This window comes from Bombina bombina, chromosome 11, assembly GCF_027579735.1.
Source record: "Bombina bombina isolate aBomBom1 chromosome 11, aBomBom1.pri, whole genome shotgun sequence".
NCBI classification, from domain to species: Eukaryota; Metazoa; Chordata; class Amphibia; order Anura; family Bombinatoridae; genus Bombina; species Bombina bombina.
The window spans coordinates 77,554,885-77,570,985 of record NC_069509.1 but is presented as its reverse complement, the minus strand read 5'-3'; the positions used below and the strand labels follow the sequence as shown (position 1 = coordinate 77,570,985).

At 40.4% G+C, this 16,101-nt stretch overlaps 1 protein-coding gene across 1 annotated transcript in view; it reads left to right on the top strand.

Moving 5' to 3' along the window:
- The window catches only part of COPS3 (COP9 signalosome subunit 3), a 62,474-nt gene extending 58,710 nt beyond the window's left edge, over positions 1-3,764 (top strand). Inside the window, exon 12 of the mRNA XM_053695141.1 lies at positions 3,359-3,764. Coding sequence (XP_053551116.1) covers positions 3,359-3,412 — 54 coding nt within the window. The 3' untranslated portion in view covers positions 3,413-3,764. The remainder of the gene's footprint in view (positions 1-3,358) is intronic.
- Positions 3,765-16,101: the final 12,337 nt, after the last annotated feature.

The following is a 16,101-nucleotide window of genomic DNA, read 5'->3' as shown; positions in this document are numbered from 1 at the left end:
CTCCCTCAGGAAGAGAGGAATAAGCAGAAGGAACGTCAGAGTAATTTTCGTTCCTTTCAAAACTTCAAGGGCAAGCCTTCCTCTCCCTCTACAAAATAAGAACAGTCCAAGCCTTTCTGGAGGTTCAATTTATGACAACGGTAGATTTAAAGGATGCGTACCTGCATGCTCCCATCCACAGGGACCATCACAAGTTTCTGAGGTTTGCGTTTCAAGACAAACACTTAGTTTGTGGCTCTTCCATTCGGCCTTGCCACAGCTCCCAGAATTTTCTCAAAGGTTCTGAGATCCCTGTTGGCGGTGTTCCGTTTGCAGGGCATTGCAGTGGCGCCTTATCTGGACGGCATTCTGGTTCAGGTGCCATCCTTTCAACAAGCAAGATCTCACACGGAAATGTTATCCATCCTGTGATCTCACAGATGGAAGGTGAATTTGGAAAAGAGTAACTTAGTTCCAACTACAAGGGTAGTTTTTCTTGGGAACTATAATAGATTCCTTATCAATATAAAATTTCTGACAGAAGTCAGGAAATCAAAGATTTTCAATTCCTGTCTAGTGCTTCAGTCCTCTCCTAGGCCATCAGTGGCTCAATACATGGAGGTAATCGGTATGATGGGTGGCAGCCATGGACATCAATTCAGTTTGCCCGTTTCCACCTCAGACCTCTGCAGTTATGCATGCTCAGGCAGTGGAACGGAGAATATGCGGATGTGTCTCCACGATTACATCTGGATCAGGAGACAAGGGATTCTCTTCTTTGGTGGTTGTCTCAGGATCATCTCTCCCAGGGAACTTGCTTCCACAGACCCACCTGGGTGATTGTGACAACTGTCGCCAGCCTACTAGGATGGGGAGCAGTCTGGGGCTCTCTAAAGGCTCAGGGAACATGGACTCGGAAGGAGTCGGTTCTGCCCATAAACATTCTGGAACTGAGAGCAATCTTCAATGCTCTTCTGCCTTTGCCTCAGTTAGCTTCGGCCCGGTTTATCAAGTTCCAGTCGGACAACATAATTTCAGTGGCTTACATCAACCATCAGGGGGGAACTCTGAGTTCCTTGGCCATGGCAGAGGTAGCCAAAATAATTCAGTGGGCGGAGTCCCACAACTGCTGCCTGTCAGCGATCCACATCCCAGGAGTGGACAACTGGGAGGCGGATTTTCTGAACAGACAGACCTTTCATCCGGGGGATTGGGAACTCCATACGGAAGTGTTTTCCAGCTTAATTCTCAAATGGGGACAGCCAGAGCTGGATCTCATGGCATCTCGGCAGAATGCCAAGCTTCTGAAGTATGGGTCGAGGTCAAGGGATCCTCAGGTAGTAATGATAGACTCTCTGGTGGTGCCTTGGAATTTCACTCTTGAATACCTATTTCCCCCGGTCACTCTCCTTCCTCGAGTCATTGCTTGAATCAAACAGGAGAGGGTGTTGGTTATTCTCATAGCACCAGTGTGGCCTCGCAGGATCTGGTATGCAGACCTGGTTGAGATGTCGTCTCGTCCACCTTGGAGACTTCCATTGAGAAAGGACCTTCTACTTCAGGGGCCCTTCCTTCATTCAAATCTAGTTTCTCTGAAGCTGACTGCTTGGGGATTGAATGCTTAATTTTATCTAAGCATGGATTTTCAGTCGGTCATTGAGACCATGATTCAGGCGCGTAAGCCTGCGACTAGAAAGATTTACCATAAGATATGGCGGAAATATCTGCATTGGTGTGAACTCAAAGGCTACTCTTGGAGTATAGTTCGGATTCCTAGAATTTTGTCCTTTCTCCAAGAGGGCTTGGAGAAGGTTTATCGGCAAGCTCCCTAAAGGGTCAAATATCTGCCTTCTCTATTTTGTTAGATAAACGTCTGGCTGATGTACCAGACGTGCAATCGTTCTGTCAGGCCTTGGTCAGAATCGGGCCTGTGTTTAAGCTGGTTACTCCTCCCTGGAGTCTTAATCTAGTTCTTAAGGTTTTTCAACAGGCTCAGTTTGAGTCTATGCATTCCTTAGATATTTATTATCTTGAAAGGTTTTGTTTCTGGTTGCTATTTCATCTGCTCGTAGAGTGTCAGAGCTCTCGGCATTACAGTATGAGTCTCCTTACCTTCTTTTTCATTCGGATAAGGTAGTTTTGGGTACTAAGTTAGGGTTTCTCCCTAAAGTGGTTTCTGATCGGAACATTAATCAGGAGATTGTTGTTCCTTCCTTGTGTCCTAACCCTTCTTCTCAGAAGGAACGTCTGCTGCACAATCTGGACGTGATGCGTGCATTTTAAATTCTATTTACAGCCGACTAAGGATTTTCGTCAGTCTTCTGCTCTGTTTGTAGTTTTCTGTGGAAAACGTAAGGGGCTCAAAGCTACGGCTACTTCTCTCTCTTTGTGGCTGAAGAGTATCATTCGCTTGGCTTATGAAACTGCTGGACAGCAGCCTACTGAGAGAGTTACGGCTCATTCTACGAGGGCTGTTTCCTCTTCCTGGGCATTCAAAAATAAAGCTTCTGTGAAACAGATTTGCAAGGCTGCAACTTGGTCCTCTCCACACTTTTTCAAAATTCTATAAATTTGATACTTTTGACTCGGCTGAGGCTTCTTTTGAGAGAAAGGTTCTTCAAGCAGTGGTGCCTTCCGTTTTTCGGTTCCCTGTCTTGTTCCTCCCTTATCTGTGTCCTCTAGCTTTGGGTATTGAGTCCCAATAGTAATTAGATGATCCGTGGACTCACCGTGTCATTAGAAAGAAAGAAAACAAAATGTATGCTTACCTGATAAATTTATTTCTTTCTTGACACGGTGAGTCCACGGCCCACCCTGTTTTCTTAAGGACAGGGTTTTGTTTTTGTTATAAACTTCAGACACCCCTCTGCACCTTGTTACTTCCTTTCTCTCCTTGCTTCGGTTTGAATGACTGGGGTTGGAAGGGAAGGGAGGTGATATTTAACAGCTTTGCTGTGGTGCTCTTTGCTGCCTCCTGCTGGGCAGGGGTGATATTCCCAATAGTAATTAGATGATCTGTGGACTCACCGTGTCAAGAAAGAAATTAATTTATCAGGTAAGCATACATTTTTGTTTTTGTGGATTTCAGAACTGGAGCACAAGTGAAACAATCAGCTGATTAGTAAACATGGTTATATTACCTGCTCTCATCCAAGGAAATCTTGAAAACCTGGCCTGTTGGGGAGGCCGAGGACAGGTTTGAAAACCCAGAGCTCTAGAATATCCCTTAGATTCCAAACCTGATTTTAAAACAAGTGAAGTTTACCATCCCTTTAATATTCCTTTGAGAGTGGTAGATCTGATACACTGTATAGCATTGAGTATATTAATAAAAAATGTGAAACTGCTATAATGAAGTTTATTTATTCTTTTTGTGCAGAGTATGGGTTCTCAAGAAGACGACTCAGGAAGTAAACCCTCCAGTTACTCTTGAAGGAGAAAATCTACAGTGCGACCCCCAAAGTCTCCTGTCAGCAATGCAAAACCTTCTAAATACATCATATAATGTCTTCGATTTAAAAAAACAAAAAGAGAGAGCTGAGGGAAATAACACCTGCCTGGACATTTATCTAAAATGAAACAAATATTTATAATTTTTTTTCTTTCCGCTCTGTATTTGTTCAGTTATACTTCAAGGAAAGGAATTGTAAAGAAATAAAGTCTGTTGTGAATTTAATGCTGGAAATTGTTGCGATTTAAAACATTTGTTGGGCAAATCGTATGGAAACATCTTTAATTTGGCATAAGTTATGATTTGATCATTGATAAAACAGTTTCATCTCTTATTTATGCAGCTGTCTCCATGGTTTATATATTATTTTTTTTATATTATGAATATGATTTCCCTTGTTAACAACCATTACAATTAAAGGGATTGTCTAGTCAAAATTAAACTAACATGATTCATCTAGAGCAGCAACTTTCTAATTTACTCCTATTCTAAATTTCTTTGTTCTCTTGATATCTTTATTTGAAAAGCAAGAATTTAAGATTAGGAGCCGGCCCATTTTTGGTTCAGCACTTGGGTAGCGCTTGCTGATTGGTGGCTACATTTTAGATGAATGCTTACTGGAACTTTATTAGCGGGGTTGGCAAGGCCTGCGCAAATAAAGCCAGACAATCCCTTAATGACTAGCAACGTACAGGATATATATCTATCTTTTTAACCACTTAAAGGGATAGTGAACCCAAATATTTTATTTCATGATTCTGATAGAGCATGCTATTTTAAGCAACTTTCTAATTTACTCCTGTTATCAAATGTTCTTTTGCCATCTTTTTCTTCTGTAGTGTGATCAGTCCACGGGTCATCATTACTTCTGGGATATTACTCCTCCCCAACAGGAAGTGCAAGAGGATTCACCCAGCAGAGCTGCATATAGCTCCTCCCCTCTACGTCACTCCCAGTCATTCTCTTGCACCCAACGACTAGATAGGATGTGTGAGAGGACTATGGTGATTATACTTAGTTTTATATCTTCAATCAAAAGTTTGTTATTTTAAAATAGCACCGGAGTGTGTTATTATCTCTCTGGCAGAGTTTGAAGAAGAATCTACCAGAGTTTTTGTTATGATTTTAGCCGGAGTAGTTAAGATCATATTGCTGTTTCTCGGCCATCTGAGGAGAGGTAAACTTCAGATCAGGGGACAGCGGGCAGATGAATCTGCATAGAGGTATGTAGCAGTTTTTTATTTTCTGACAATGGAATTGATGAGAAAATCCTGCCATACCGATATAATGTCATGTATGTATACTTTACACTTCAGTATTCTGGGGAATGGTACTTCACTAGAATTACACTGTAAGAAATACATAAAGCTGTTTAATAACTAGAGATTATGTTTAACGTTTTTGCTGGAATGTAAAATCGTTTTCATTTACTGAGGTACTGAGTGAATAAATGTTTGGGCACTATTTTTCCACTTGGCAGTTGCTTAATCTGTTTTTCTGACAGTTTCTGTTCTCCCTCACTGCTGTGTGTGAGGGGGAGGGGCCGTTTTTTGGCGCTTTTACTACGCATCAAATATTTCAGTCAGCAACTCATTGTATTCCCTGCATCATCTCTACAGAGCTCAGGGGTCTTCAAAACTTATTTTGAGGGAGGTAATTTCTCTCAGCAGAGCTGTGAGAATTATAGTTTGACTGAGATAAAAAACGTTTATTCTGTAATTTGTTTCCTGCTTTCAGAATTTATCTTTGCTAATGGGATTAAACCTTTGCTAAAGTTGTTTATTTACAAGGATTGAGGCTATAACTGTTTCAATTTATTAATTTTCAACTGTCATAGATCTTCTGTGCTTCTTAAAGGCACAGTACGTTTTAATATTCTAATTGAATTGTATTTCCAAGTTACAAGTTTATTTGCTAGTGTGTTAAACATGTCTGATTCAGAGGATGATACCTGTGTCATTTGTTGCAATGCCAAAGTGGAGCCCAATAGAAATTTATGTACTAACTGTATTGATGCTACTTTAAATAAAAGTCAATCTGTACAAATTGAACAAATTTCACCAAACAACGAGGGGAGAGTTATGCCGACTAACTCGCCTCACGTGTCAGTACCTACATCTCCCGCTCAGAGGGAGGTGCGTGATATTGTAGCGCCGAGTACATCTGGGCGGCCATTACAAATCACATTACAGGATATGGCTACTGTTATGACTGAGGTTTTGGCTAAATTACCAGAACTAAGAGGTAAGCGTGATCACTCTGGGGTGAGAACAGAGTGCGCTGATAATATTAGGGCCATGTCAGACACTGCGTCACAGGTGGCAGAACATGAGGACGGAGAACTTCATTCTGTGGGTGACGGTTCTGATCCAAACAGACTGGATTCAGATATTTCAAATTTTAAATTTAAACTGGAAAACCTCCGTGTATTACTAGGGGAGGTGTTAGCGGCTCTGAATGATTGTAACACAGTTGCAATACCAGAGAAAATGTGTAGGTTGGATAAATATTTTGCGGTACCGACGAGTACTGAGGTTTTTCCTATACCTAAGAGACTTACTGAAATTGTTACTAAGGAGTGGGATAGACCCGGTGTGCCGTTCTCACCCCCTCCGATATTTAGAAAAATGTTTCCAATAGACGCCACCACAAGGGACTTATGGCAAACGGTCCCTAAGGTGGAGGGAGCAGTTTCTACCTTAGCTAAGCGTACCACTATCCCGGTGGAGGATAGCTGTGCTTTTTCAGATCCAATGGATAAAAAATTAGAGGGTTACCTTAAGAAAATGTTTGTTCAACAAGGTTTTATATTGCAACCCCTTGCATGCATTGCGCCGATCACGGCTGCAGCGGCATTCTGGATTGAGTCTCTGGAAGAGAACATTGGTTCAGCTACTCTGGACGACATTACGGACAGGCTTAGAGTCCTTAAACTAGCTAATTCATTCATTTCGGAGGCCGTAGTACATCTTACTAAACTTACGGCGAAGAATTCAGGATTCGCCATTCAGGCACGCAGGGCGCTGTGGCTAAAATCCTGGTCAGCTGATGTTACTTCTAAGTCTAAATTGCTTAATATACCTTTCAAAGGGCAGACCTTATTCGGGCCCGGGTTGAAAGAGATTATCGCTGACATTACAGGAGGTAAAGGCCATGCCCTGCCTCAGGACAAAGCCAAAGCCAAGACTAGACAGTCTAATTTTCGTTCCTTTCGTAATTTCAAAGCAGGAGCAGCATCAACTTCCTCTGCACCAAAACAGGAAGGAGCTGTTGCTCGCTACAGACAAGGCTGGAAACCTAACCAGTCCTGGAACAAGGGCAAGCAGACTAGGAAACCTGCTGCTGCCCCTAAAACAGCATGAATTGAGGGCCTCCGATCCGGGATCGGATCTAGTGGGGGGCAGACTTTCTCTCTTCGCCCAGGCTTGGGCAAGAGATGTTCAGGATCCCTGGGCGCTAGAGATAATATCTCAGGGATACCTTCTGGACTTCAAATACTCTCCTCCAAGAGAGAGATTTCATCTGTCAAGATTGTCAACAATCCAGACAAAGAAAGAGGCGTTTCTACGCTGCGTACAAGAGCTCTTGTTAATGGGAGTAATCCATCCAGTTCCACGATCGGAACAGGGACAGGGGTTTTACTCAAATCTGTTTGTGGTTCCCAAAAAAGAGGGAACTTTCAGACCAATCCTGGACTTAAAGATCCTAAACAAATTCCTAAGAGTTCCATCGTTCAAGATGGAGACTATTCGGACAATTTTACCTATGATCCAAGAGGGTCAGTACATGACCACTGTAGATTTAAAAGATGCTTACCTTCACATACCGATTCACAAAGATCATTATCGGTACCTAAGGTTTGCCTTCCTAGACAGGCATTACCAGTTTGTGGCTCTTCCATTCGGATTGGCTACAGCTCCAAGAATCTTCACAAAGGTTCTGGGTGCTCTTCTGGCGGTACTAAGACCGCGGGGAATCTCGGTAGCTCCATACCTAGACGACATTCTGATACAAGCTTCAAGCTTTCAAACTGCCAAGTCTCATACAGAGTTAGTGCTGGCATTTCTAAGGTCACATGGATGGAAGGTGAACGAAAAGAAAAGTTCACTCGTTCCACTCACAAGAGTTCCCTTCCTGGGGACTCTTATAGATTCTGTAGAAATGAAGATTTACCTGACAGAAGACAGGTTAACAAGACTTCAAAGTGCTTGCCGCACCCTTCATTCCATTCAACACCCGTCAGTGGCTCAATGCATGGAGGTAATCGGCTTAATGGTAGCGGCAATGGACATAGTACCCTTTGCACGCTTACACCTCAGACCACTGCAACTGTGCATGCTAAGTCAGTGGAATGGGGATTACTCAGACTTATCCCCTTCTCTGAATCTGGATCAAGAGACCAGAAATTCTCTTCTATGGTGGCTTTCTCGGCCACATCTGTCCAGGGGGATGCCATTCAGCAGACCAGACTGGACAATTGTAACAACAGACGCCAGCCTTCTAGGTTGGGGTGCTGTCTGGAATTCTCTGAAGGCTCAGGGACAATGGAGTCAGGAGGAGAGTCTCCTGCCAATAAACATTCTGGAATTGAGAGCAGTTCTCAATGCCCTCCTGGCTTGGCCCCAGTTGACAACTCGGGGGTTCATCAGGTTTCAGTCGGACAACATCACGACTGTAGCTTACATCAACCATCAGGGAGGGACAAGAAGCTCCCTAGCTATGATGGAAGTATCAAAGATAATTCGCTGGGAAGAGTCTCACTCTTGCCACCTGTCAGCAATCCACATCCCGGGAGTGGAGAACTGGGAGGCGGATTTCTTAAGTCGTCAGACTTTTCATCCGGGGGAGTGGGATACTTCGACGTTGGGGCAAACCAGAGATAGATCTCATGGCGTCTCGACAGAACGCCAAGCTTCCTCGTTACGGGTCCAGATCCAGGGATCCAGGAGCAGTCCTGATAGATGCTCTGACAGCACCTTGGGACTTCAGGATGGCTTACGTGTTTCCACCCTTCCCGTTGCTTCCTCGATTGATTGCCAGAATCAAACAAGAGAGAGCATCAGTGATTCTAATAGCACCTGCGTGGCCACGCAGGACTTGGTATGCAGACCTGGTGGACATGTCATCCTGTCCACCTTGGTCTCTACCTCTGAAACAGGACCTTCTGATACAGGGTCCCTTCAAACATCAAAATCTAACTTCTCTGAAGCTGACTGCTTGGAAATTGAACGCTTGAGTTTATCAAGACGTGGGTTTTCTGAGTCAGTTATTGATACCTTAATACAGGCTAGGAAACCTGTTACCAGAAAGATTTACCATAAGATATGGCGTAAATACCTATATTGGTGTGAATCCAAAGGTTACTCTTGGAGTAAGGTTAGGATTCCTAGGATATTGTCTTTTCTACAAGAAGGTTTAGAAAAGGGTTTATCTGCTAGTTCATTAAAGGGACAGATCTCAGCTCTGTCCATTCTGTTACACAAACGTCTGTCAGAAGTTCCTGACGTCCAGGCTTTTTGTCAGGCTTTGACCAGGATTAAGCCTGTGTTTAAAACTGTTGCTCCACCATGGAGTTTAAACCTTGTTCTTAATGTTTTACAGGGCGTTCCGTTTGAACCCCTTCATTCCATTGATATAAAGTTGTTATCTTGGAAAGTTCTATTTTTAATGGCTATTTCCTCGGCTCGAAGAGTCTCTGAATTATCAGCCTTACATTGTGATTCTCCTTATTTGATTTTTCATTCGGATAAGGTAGTCCTGCGTACTAAACCTGGGTTCTTACCTAAGGTAATTACTAACAGGAATATCAATCAAGAGATTGTTGTTCCTTCTTTATGCCCAAATCCTTCTTCAAAGAAGGAACGTCTACTGCACAACCTGGATGTAGTCCGTGCTCTAAAATTTTACTTACAGGCAACTAAGGAATTTCGACAAACGTCTTCTCTGTTTGTCATTTACTCTGGGCAGAGGAGAGGTCAAAAAGCTTCCGCTACCTCTCTTTCTTTTTGGCTTCGTAGCATAATTCGTTTAGCTTATGAGACTGCTGGACAGCAGCCTCCTGAAAGAATTACAGCTCATTCTACTAGAGCTGTGGCTTCCACTTGGGCCTTCAAGAATGAGGCCTCTGTTGAACAGATTTGCAAGGCTGCAACTTGGTCTTCGCTTCATACTTTTTCCAAATTTTACAAATTTGACACTTTTGTTTCATCTGAGGCTATTTTTGGGAGAAAGGTTCTTCAGGCAGTGGTTCCTTCTGTATAAAGAGCCTGCCTATCCCTCCCGTCATCCGTGTACTTTTGCTTTGGTATTGGTATCCCAGAAGTAATGATGACCCGTGGACTGATCACACTTAACAGAAGAAAACATAATTTATGCTTACCTGATAAATTCCTTTCTTCTGTAGTGTGATCAGTCCACGGCCCGCCCTGTTTTTAAGGCAGGTAAATATTTTTTAATTTATACTCCAGTCACCACTTCACCCTTGGCTTTTCCTTTCTCGTTGGTCCTTGGTCGAATGACTGGGAGTGACGTAGAGGGGAGGAGCTATATGCAGCTCTGCTGGGTGAATCCTCTTGCACTTCCTGTTGGGGAGGAGTAATATCCCAGAAGTAATGATGACCCGTGGACTGATCACACTACAGAAGAAAGGAATTTATCAGGTAAGCATAAATTATGTTTTTTTTAAAAAGCAGAAATAAAAGCTTTGGAGCCGGCCCATTTTAAGTTGAGAACCTGGGTTGTGCTTGCTGATTGGATGACTAAATGTAGCCACCAATCAGCAAACCCTATCCAGGGTACTGAACCGATAAGCCAAGCCGTCTCTAAAGCTTTCATTTTCTGCTTTTTCAAATAAAGATACCAAGAGAACAAAGAATTTGATAAGAGTTAATTAGAAAGTTGCTTAAAATTGCATGCTCTATCTGAATCATGAGAGAAAATATTTTACTATCCCTTTTAAGTGGTTTAAAAGATAAATAATCCCTTTATTACCCATTCCCCAGTTTTACATACCCATCACGGTAATAATACACTTTTTACCTCTGTGATTACCCTGTATCTAAGGCTCTGCAGACTGCCACTTATCTCAGTTCTTTTGACAGACTTGCATTTTAGCCGATCAGGCTGACTCTTAAATAACTCCACGGAGTGAACACAATATTATCTGACACACATGAACTAGCAGTGTCTAGCTGTGAAAAACTGTCAAAATGCACTGAGATAAAGAGGCAGTTTCTATGACTTAGAAATCAGTTTGAGCCTACCTAGGTTTAGCTTTCAACAAAGATACCAAAAGAGCAAAGATGATAAAAGTAAGTTGGAAAGTTGTTTAAAATTGCATGCCCTATCTGAATCATGAACGTTTTTAATTTTGACTTCACTGTCCCTTTAAGCCTTCCTAGGTATGCTTTTCAACAAAGGATACAAAGAGAACTAAGCAAATTAGATTGCAAGTAAACTGAAAGTTGTTCAACATTGTATCCTCTATCTAAATCATGAAAGAACATTTTTGGTTTCATGTTCCTTTAAAGGGCCACTGTAAGTAAATATTTTCTATGCCTGTTACTAACTAACTACCCCAAATACGCTTTTTATCAATAGCATTTCATTAACATATCTCTACTGTATATCAGAAATCTTGTCTGCAAATTTAATTGTTTTCCAAACCCACTCCGTGGGTATCCTTTGCTCTGTACCAATCCGTTTACAATACCTAGGTTTCAAAATGGCGCTTTAAACACATTTTGAACACTCAGTGCTGAAAATAGTGGGCAGGATAACGTGACATCATCGGCGAATAAAAGATATAACTTTTAGAACGTTATGAAACTTCGTTTTGGAGAAAATATAGGTCAGTAGGTTTTAATTAATGTTTATTAACTTTAATATGTTAGTTGTTTAGCTTAAAAATTATAACAGAAAGTAATCCTTTAACATTTTTGTTGTCTTAGTATTCTGTAGAAGTACTAATTTTATAAACAGACAGTTTCAGGCTGTGTTTCTATGTAAATGGCATAACCTCTGTGTACGGCAAGTAGAGAACAGACCATAATTTCCAAACTGTTCCTTTTAAAGAAACTCCCATTACTATAATTTATAAACAGTTTCACATAAAATACACATAATCAATTACTAGTTATTTTTTCCCTTTGGTTTTTTTGGAACGGTCCACATTTTAACCCAAAGTACTGCATTGGTATTTATACAGTGATGATATAGATATATATATATATATATATATATATATATATATATATATATATATATATATATATATATATATATATATATATATATATATATATATATATATAATTTTTTTTTTTTTTTTTTTCTCTCCAGAGTTTACATTCTTGCTCAAGCATACAAAAACAGGAAAATTCCTGGTTCAAGCGCTCATGTATTAGAAATGCTACATTTAAATTAGACGTGAACAAAAATGTATTCAGCATTTGTTTTCTAAACTGTATAAGGCTGCGGCACTTGATTATATTCGGCTGGGATTTACCCGCACAGATGTTTGTATTCACTTTGACACTGATAAATCTGGCACCAAAAATACTTCAATGCCACTGCCTGTGGCCATATTCAGTATTTGTTTAATAAACGAACATGACATTTTTGCCCATGTCTAATAAAAACTATGCCCAGATGCTTTGTTATAAGTACAACTGCAAAAACATTGCATTATCCTACCCAGGATCCATCCATGTAACCACAACAGATTATATATTTTGCTCAGGGGGCACAGCATTTTTTTCAAATTTGAATTAGGAATGTAATCCAAAATTGTTCTTCCATTTTATATGTCTGAGAGAGAACCTAGGTATTAAATATTGTTTCATGCTGTTTAAAACCACATATATTTGCAGTATAAAGTTAGCCAATTTTCAGATAACCCCTACAGCAATTTGTCAGTACAGAAATGACTGTGTACTTAAAGGGACAGTATACACTAATTTTCATATAACTGCATGTAATAGACACTACTATAAAGAATAAGATGCACAGATACCGATATAAAAATCCAGTACAAAACTGTTTAAAAACTTACTTAGAAGCTCTCAGTTTAGCTCTGTAGAAAAGGTAGCTGGAAAGCCCACTGCAAGTGGGAAATAAGCCACTCCCCCTCCCCTTCCTTTGCATATGAAAAGATCCTTTACACAAACTGAAGCAAGATGGAGTAGGTATCTGACGGTATTCTCATAAAACTTTGGGGCTTGGTTAGGAGTCTTAAAATAAGAGCAATGTTATTTAAAAATAATCAAAACTATACATTTTAAAAAAGCAAAAACTTTATGGGTTATATAAATAGATCTACAAAACATTTATGCAAAGAAAAAAAAATGTGTATAATGTCCCTTTCATGACCGCATATAGAGCTGTAGGTGATTCTGGGTAACTGAGTCAGCAGTACGCCATCCACTAGGTGACAAACTATTCAACCGGAAACTTTACCTTTCCTTATCCTCCAGTTTGTCTTGCTTGGAGAAGACAGTTTTCTTTGTAACTCTGCTCCTTTTCTGATTTGTACCAGATGGAGCCATACATATTAGCTCATTTTGGATCTTTTTGTTTCATTGATATGAACTCTAAAATTTGTCTATGCCGCAAAACTTTAAAAAAACAGCATACTTTAAAATTGGTTTCCATTGACTTGTTACACCAGTTGCAGAGTATGAAAAGTATAGATGTGTTCATTTGGGTTTATTTATATATATATGAAATAGCTGTTTTTGCTAACAAAAAATAAAAAATTAAACCACAACCCATTACAATTGTCAGAGCTTGCATGGAGAACATATCACTTTATATGAACACATTTTAGTACTCACTAGTCAGTAAAATGGATCATTAGGAACACGTTAAAGGGGAGAATATTTTACAGTACACTGTCCCTTTATTAAAATTCTCTATATACTATACATGAGCTCTCTGTACAAGAAGTAGAATGCTATCCTATTTAGTTTTTCCATATGCTCTTATCTTTGGGACCTGGGATAAGGATTGGACAGGTTTCTGGTTCTCACACTCTGGATTGCAGGAGATGACACTATTTGCTTGTTGTGGTTCAGCTCACAGCTGTCTGTATTTTATAGCATGAAACACTTTGGTATTGTAATATAAAAGGGTTAATTACATATAGTAAATAACTTTGCGTTTACTTTCATTATTTTTATCCCCTTTCCTGTAATTTAACTGAATATTGTGGACAATTTCTGTTAGAAGTGGAGGTGCAGATTTCAGACTTGACACTACTATATACCACACAGTCATTGGTTGCACATTCTAGTGACCCATTTAGAACGGTCCTTATTTGGCCTCAGAGTATCTGAACTGGTTGCCTTGCAATGTGAGCCCCTTATCTGGTTTTTCATGCGGATAAGGCTGTACTACGCACTGGTTTGGGGTTTCTTCCCAAGGTGGTGTCTAACCGTAACATCAATCAGGAAATAGTGGTTCCTTCTTTGTGTCCTAACCCTTCTTCTTCAAAGGAGAGATTACTTCATAACCTGGATGTGGTTCGTGCCTTGAAGTTTTATCTTCAGGCTTACAAAGGATTTCAGACAGTCTACATCTCTTTTTGTGGTGTATTCAGGGAAGTGCATGGGGTAGAGGGCCTCTTCTACTTTGTTCTTTTTAGTTGAGGAGCTTGATTCGCCTGGCCTATGAGACAGCGGGACATAAGACTCCTCAGAGGTTCACGGCTCATTCAACTAGAGCTGTGGCTTCTTCTTGGGCCTTCAGGAATGAGGCCTCTATAGAGCAAATTTGTAAGGTAGCTACCTGGTTCTCCTTACACACTTTTACAAAGTTTTACAAGTTTGACGTTTTTGCTTCTGTGGAAGCTGTTTTTGGGAGAAAGGGTTTGCAGGCTGTGGTGCCCTCAGATTAGGGTCCGCCTTTTACCCTCCCGGTTTCATTCAGTGTCCTCTAGAGCTTGGGTATATGTTCCCAACAGTAATGAATGAAGCTGTGGACTCTCCTCCCCTTTAGATGGAAAACATAAATTATGCTTACCTGATGCCTGATGAAACGGTTGGTTAACCGAGAAACGCGTTGCAACTATTGGGGCAACAATTGTTAACCCCACTTAGCACAACAAACCTGTGTGTTGTTGTTTTTTAACCTGTTTTTATTAAACATTTTTATTTTTACTTATTGAGTGGATTCTTCTACCTACCTACTGCCTAAATTGCACATAAGAATTGCTCCAGATATTTTGTGTGCTCTGAGAATATGTGAGTACCCACCTACATAACTGAGCAAATATAGCTGGTTGTACCCTTAACAGTCTGCACATGTAGTAGTGTTTTATTTCTATTACATTCCCAGCACTACAGAACTGAAAACGCCATTGTACGGGTGAGCTGCCACACCCCCACCCGGCCCCTACCAGCACATAAGTGTGCTCCTGGAGTGTGTGAGTACCCATTTGGCTCAATCTGTTTTTATTGTGTGTCCATTTACCATACTACACATGAGGCGCCCCTCTGTTTTTCATCTCTTTTAGTTTCGCTTGGACCAGCCAGTGAGGAGGCAGCCAATACTGGACAATAACCTATATCACCTTAAGGACATTTCTTACATAAACTTTTCTAGGACTTATTGCCATCTTAATTCCTACTATTCATTTTTATATATATTTATATATATTTTAGTACTTATTGTATTTTTGTGTATTTTGCTCATTTAGCGCCCCCCCTTCTTTTGTGACTAGGTCACATTTGCTATATTTACCTAATAATTTCATTTCCATCGAGGGGAGGAGAGTCCATGACTCCTGCCCGTATCTCCGATGGGCGGCCCTAAATTTAATTAATCTTCTGGCACCTTTTTTACCCTGCTATTTCTCCTACTGTTCCTTGTTCCCTCGGCAGAATGACTGGGGGATGAGGGAAGTGGGGGGTATTTAAGCCTTTGGCTGGGGTGTCTTTGCCTCCTCCTGGTGGCCAGGTTCTTAATTCCCAACATAATGAATGAAGTCGTGGACTCTCCTCCCCATGATGAAAATGAAATTATCAGGTAAGCATAATTTGTTTTTGGGTTTCATGTCCCTTTAATTCATGATTTTTTTTTTCTTTCATGATTTAGAAAGTGTGCAGTTTTAAACTCCTTTCCAATTGACTTCTACTATCTAATTTGCTTCAGTCTCATAATATCCTTTGTTGAAAAGCATATATAAATAGGCTTAGTAGCCGCTGATTGGCTCACCTATTAGCATTGCCATTGGTTTAACAAATGATATCTAAAGAATTAAGCAAATTTAGATAATAGAAGTAAATGTGAATGTTGTTTAAAATTGGTGTTCTCTATCTGAATTATGAAAGAAAAAAATTGGGCTTTATGTCCCTTTAAGGTCTATTTAATTTAGTCCATAGATTCAGCCTAGGGTTTAAAAAAAAAACACTAAATTTTACCATCTCTTTAAAGGGACAGTCTAGTCAAAATGAAGCTTGCACGATTCAGATAGGGCATGCAATTTTAAACAACTTTCCAATTTACTTTTATCATCAAATTTGCTTTGTTCTTTTGGTTTTCTTTGTTAAAAGCTAAACCCAGGTAGGCACATATGCTAATGACTAAGCCCTTGAACGCCGCCCCTTATCTTAGTGCATTTTTTAAAGTTAGACACTGCTAGTTCATGTGTGTCATATAGATAACTGCACACT